Raw genomic sequence first — 5,742 nt, 5'->3', positions numbered from 1 at the left:
TTTTTGTGTCCTCAAATGATTGTTCTTGGCTTTCATTTTATTCATTGTTGGTGAAAATATGGGTTTTCTGGAAGAGTTATTCCTATTTCTTTTGGTAACAACTTTGACATAACATAGTTTCTTCAACCCAATTAGCTTTCTGTGTCCTCAAATCATTGTTCTTGTCATTATTTTTGTTCTTGGCATTCATTTTATTCCTAGTTGGTAAAAATATGAGTTATCAAGAAGAGATATTCCTTTTTCTTTTTTTGTAACAGCTTTGACATAACTAAGTTTCTTCAACCCAACTAACTTTTTGTGTCCTCAAATCATTGTTTTTGGCACTCATTTTGTTCTTGCCATTTTTTTTATTCCTAGTAAGGGTTAGCATGTTTTTATGTAACGGTTCTTAGTTGTAGTATCTTTATGTAGTTATGTAGTTATTTTGATTTCAGATTCCCCTCAGGCACGTATATTTTTAGTTTTGTCATTCTTCACTCATTGTTATACTAATGGAGGCATTTGATCTTAATGAGCATTAATATAGGAAAGAAATTATCCTTGTTATTGACTACTTAGGGGCAACAACTCACACTAAGTTTTCTATGTGCCAATCAACTTTGATTCTTTACATATTTATGGGTTTATTGGCAGCATACAACACCTAGGGGGCCCCCTTGAGACTGGAAAAGAGAATTTCTGATTCTTTACAGATTTATGGGTTTGTTGGCATCATACAACACCTAGAGGACCCCCTTGAGACTGGAAAAGAGAATTTCTAAACTAGTGGATTTGTTATTCATTTAGAAATGCGTAGGTGACTAGCCACCCCAACATAGTCTTTATTCTTTGGACAATAGTGTCATGTTAAAGTCTTAAGAAACCTTATCAGTGTTGTTAGTCCCACCTGGAGCGACAACACTAGCTTGACTTCTTGATCCATAGAAACAAGCTTTCAAAGAGTCTTCTCCAACGTATTTCTTGATTTCACTGAAGAATGATTCTTACACAACCAAATGAACTAAAGCACTATAAATGCAGAGCAGCCAGTAGCTAGAGCGTAGCTAACCAGGGTAAGATTGCCCAGCTTGTCAAAACCCCACAAGAGATTTATGTGCATATCAATTTGGATCTATGAGTTTCTCCCGAAAACTATATGTGGTTGCATTGTATAATGAGGAATATACACACAAAAAGACATACCGAGAATGCCCCTCATAAACCCACATCACATAATATTACACTTCAGATCAGAAATCCATCAGACATCATCAATCATACAGAATCCATCAGATTAGAATCACAAAACAAATGTCATATACAACACATATATAATTTAGTTTTATATCAATCAATTACATGCATTATTCAACCATTGTTTGTTAGACCGCTAAGTCTAATAAGATTTCGTGCTTTTATCCTCATCATGTCATGTCAAGGAAGAATCGATTGAAACGAATCTACGTGATATCACCACCCTAACTCACTCTACTAACTGTTGTTAGATGTGTTGCAATGTTTGGTTTGCTTGATACTTATTTTGATTTCAGATTCACATCGGGCACATATCTTTTCAATGTTGTCATTATTCACTCGTTGTTATCCAAATGATTTCAAATTCACCTCAGGCACATATCTTTTCAGTTTTTTCATTATTCACTCATTGTTATACTGTTGGAGGCATATGATCTCAATGAGCATTAATATAGGTAAGAAATTATCCTTGTTGTTGACTGCTTAGGGGAAACAACTCACACTGAGTTTTCTATGTGCCAATCAACTTTGATTCTTTACAGATTTTTGGGTTTGTTGGCAACATACAACACCTAGGGGATCCCCTTGAGACTGGAAAAGAGAATTTCTAAACCAGTGGGTCTGTTATTCATTTAGAAATGCTTCTCTAACCAGACAATGAATCTACCTGACATCAGAATTTGCTCTTTGAAGGGATATTCTTTGCTATTAGTTGCAGGGGTCAGATTTAAGGTTATAGTGGCAATGAAATTGGTTTTTAAATCAGTGATGAAATTGGTTGTAATGGCTTTAATTTACCCTTGTTTCTCAACAAAAATAACATTATTCATTATTCAACAAAAATGGTAACATTATTCAACAAAAACATCAATTTGAATGTTTCCAACAACTTCTGAATAGAATGAATGTAACAGTGTCTGAACACTTTGATTGCATGTCTCCAATAGCTAATGAGTAGAATGAATGTTTGAAACAAAAATGAGTAAGAGTTGATGTTTTATAGTTTTTTCATATAGAATTTAATTGGTAGGGAAGATTGGCATTGATTGCTATCTCCCAAATTCAAATGTGTGGCCTGGATTGATTTGTACATGATCAAATGGTTGATAATCTTTGATGGTTGATCCATGTGCTTTCCTATTTTTAATTCCTGAATTGAAAACGCTGAATTTAAAGGGTTGGTGTCATTTATTGCATCCTTTGAACTAATTCCTGAATTGAATGTCATCATTTATTGTCTTTAATCATGAATAGAATGTTGTCATTTATTGTCTTCAATAGGTTGAATGGTTAAATAGACATGTACATATCGCTAACACACATTTCACCTATTCTTGTGTAGGTATCACTAAGCAATGAGATGTGTTGCTCCAGTGGAAATATGTAGGTAACTGTTTGATGGGATAGGTGTATTCTTGAATATAATTCAATGGAATGTTTTGTAGTGCATTTTGACTTATTTGGTAATTATATTTGAGACGTTATGTCTTGTCAATATGTGATGTTAAAGTTTGGTATTTGACACTTGTTGGCCCAATCAATATGTGGGCTCATTTTATACTATATTATATATCTTATATAACTTAATATAAACTATTTATGTGCATATTTTTGATAATATATGAATATTTTTTTATGGATGTGTGGGACCAGTGTTATAACTAGTATTAGTCCCTGCGCAACAATAGAAAGCTCTCCCCTAATACCTTCATATATTTATTGGTTGAAATAATTAGTTTCACGTATTATAATGCCTTCATATTGTCTTCACTAGGGGCATGTTTAAATGATAAACTTTAGCAAAGTCAACATCATCATATTCATTTATCCATTTTAGTGTTTAATGGCATCAATGAGATTTTCAACCATCAAAAAAAGTTAATGTTCATAACAACTTTTTCAATGCTATCAAAATATAAAATTCTTCCACCTTGCTTTTTCATTCATAGAAGATGCCATAAGCTATTCATGATAAACCGACTAAGGTTTTAAATTTTCCTTTTATTTTAGTGTTAGTATTTTAATCACTAATAAATTTAAATTCAATTTAGGTTCATTAATCATTCCAATATAGTCAAAATATATATATTTTTTAATTTATATAATAATTAAATTTATTAAAATATTTTTTAATTAAATTTTAATTTATATAATAATCAAATTTGTTTATAGATAAATTTCCTATCTTTAGTTAAACTAGTTATTATTCTTAATGGCTAGTCAGCGGCACTCTTTAATTTATTCTATTTATCTAAATACCTGGATCTGATTTCTCATTTGTCCTGAGGATAAACCATAATCGCTGGTTCAAAATGCTATGAGAATATCTCTTAATGTGATTTTTTTCGGAAAAATATTATTTTAGATAAATTAGTAATTAATTTAATACTATAGTTATGCTAAAAAAGATTTATAGATATTATTTTGTTTAACCATTTAAAATTGTTAATAAATTATTTTATAAATTAATACTTAAATAAAAATAAAAAATAAAAATTTTAAGTGATTATCTTTCATATGAGAAATATAAGTATATTGTTAATATTATTAATATTTAAATGCGGTTGAAATGAAACCTCTTTAAATTTTAGATTGGATTATAAGTATATTGTTAATATTATTAATATTTAAATGCGGTTGAAATGAAACCTCTTTAAATTTTAGATTGGATTGAAATGGCCCTGTAACAAGATCTTCGCAGTAAAGTTGATTGGATTGAGATGGCACTGTAACAAGATCTTCGCAATTAAGTTCCAACAATCTTCGTGATACCACAGATAGCCCCATTTTCAAGCAACCGGTCAGGGTCTCATTTCTGGAAAGTGGAGCATCAATTCACTAATCTCGTCAATTTCAAAAATAAGAATAAAGCTTCACTAGATTTTCACGAAGAATAGTTATGTTAAAAGTGGCGTAGAAATTCATAATCTCATGTGTTTCTCAAACAAGAATGAAGATTAACTCGTATTTTCAAGAAAAGATTAACTGTATTTTCATGGCAGAATTTCCACCAGCAAAAATTAATTTAGAAAGCCTCATAGCACCAATTTTCCGTCAACTGGAATAGAACCTCAAAATCCTCATGGCAGAATCTCCAGCAGCAAAAATTAATTTAAAAACCCTCATAGCCCCAATTTTCCGTCAACTGGAATATAACCTCAAAATCCTCATGGCAGAATCTCCAGCAGAAAAAATTAATTTAGAAACCCTCATAGCCCCAATTTTCCGTCAACTGGAATAGAACCTCAAAATCCTCATGGCAGAATCTCCAGCAGCCAAAATTAATTTAGAAACCCTCATAGCCCCAATTTTCCGTCAACTGGAATAGAACCTCAAAATCCTCATGGCAGAATCTCCAGCAGCAAAAATTAATTTAGAAACCCTCATAGCCCCAATTTTCCGTCAACTGGAATAGAACCTCAAAATCCTCATGGCAGAATCTCCAGCAGCCAAAATTAATTTAGAAACCCTCATAGCCCCAATTTTCCGTCAACTGGAATAGAACCTCAAAATCCTCATGGCAGAATCTCCAGCAGCAAGAATTAATTTAGAAACCCTCATAGCCCCAATTTTCCGTCAACTGGAATAGAACCTCAAAATCCTCTATGAGCACAACATCCAAGGGTGGACAATTTAGTGACCCGCCACTATCCAGATCTTCAAGAACGAAGTCCCAAAACGCTGAAGTCTCTTGGTCGCTTTCTGCTTTAATACTGGAGGATGAGAACGCCACATCTTCGGAAAGCAGCCGGAATTCTTCTGCAGCATACCAGGCGGCGACAGCTGGAATGTGTGGCGGTGATAGAGATAAAACCAGCGGGAATTCTTCTTCGGCGTACCTGGCGGCAGCCGCTTGAATTTGCGGCGGTGACAGACATGAACCGCAGGGGATTTCCGGCGGGGAAAGGGGAAAATTGAGCTTGGCTTTCGCTCCTCTCAGACAATACAAGGCAAAATCGTAGGCGCGGGCAGCCTTTTGCTGTGAATCGTAGGAGCCTAGCCAAATTCTGGCAGTCGATTTGGGCATTCGAATTTCCGACACCCATTTCCCCCATTTTCTCATTCGGGTTCCCTTGAACTGGCGCGACTTCAGGGAGCGCTTCTCGCATCTTTTGTTACGCGTCTGGTATTGCGAGGATTTCGACATGATCTTAGTATTCCGGAAGCTAACTTAGGACTGGCTTGCGAAGCTTGAGGTGCTTAAACCAAGGGAGCGTTTTGGTAAAAGTTTTTGAACTCAGGACGCATAAAACTGTTTATACACTATCAAGTGATATTCCTACTAACGGATGAGAATAAGAGTGTTGGCTGTAGGGCGGCACATATATAGATAGGCAGAAAGCGCGTTGAGCACCTAAGGATTTATGCGGTAATACACCTGACCGCTTAAAAGACACAGTTGTGTGCGTGAAGGTTTGCGCGTGGTACACCTGGCCGCTTAAAAGCTGGATAAGCGCAATGACATGCGAAGGGAGATATAATTTCATTGGTGAATCTGATTTGATGAGT

At 34.5% G+C, this 5,742-nt stretch overlaps 1 protein-coding gene across 1 annotated transcript; it reads right to left on the bottom strand.

Annotated features, from left to right (window-relative positions):
• Positions 1-4,009: 4,009 nt before the first annotated feature.
• Positions 4,010-5,542, bottom strand: LOC149176457 (uncharacterized). Its single transcript, XM_089419921.1, has 2 exons — positions 4,739-5,542; positions 4,010-4,660 (listed from the first exon to the last, which is right to left on the bottom strand). Exon 1 carries the CDS (start codon positions 5,378-5,380, stop codon positions 4,781-4,783), a length of 600 nt encoding a protein of 199 aa, XP_089276047.1. The 5' UTR covers positions 5,381-5,542; the 3' UTR covers positions 4,010-4,660; positions 4,739-4,780.
• Between the last annotated feature and the right edge of the window lie 200 nt (positions 5,543-5,742).

The sequence above is a fragment of the Pinus tabuliformis genome, chromosome 4_1 (assembly GCF_031772625.1).
Source record: "Pinus tabuliformis cultivar Carrire ecotype Pingquan chromosome 4_1, CPIR1, whole genome shotgun sequence".
In the NCBI taxonomy this organism is placed as follows: Eukaryota; Viridiplantae; Streptophyta; class Pinopsida; order Pinales; family Pinaceae; genus Pinus; species Pinus tabuliformis.
Note: the sequence above shows the minus strand (reverse complement) of the source record. Positions and strands in the feature narration are given on the sequence as shown.

What these genes read in the sequence shown, in the direction of transcription:
- LOC149176457 (XM_089419921.1), bottom strand. Translation starts at nt 5,380, where the DNA reads ATGTCGAAATCCTCGCAATACCAGACGCGTAACAAAAGATGCGAGAAG.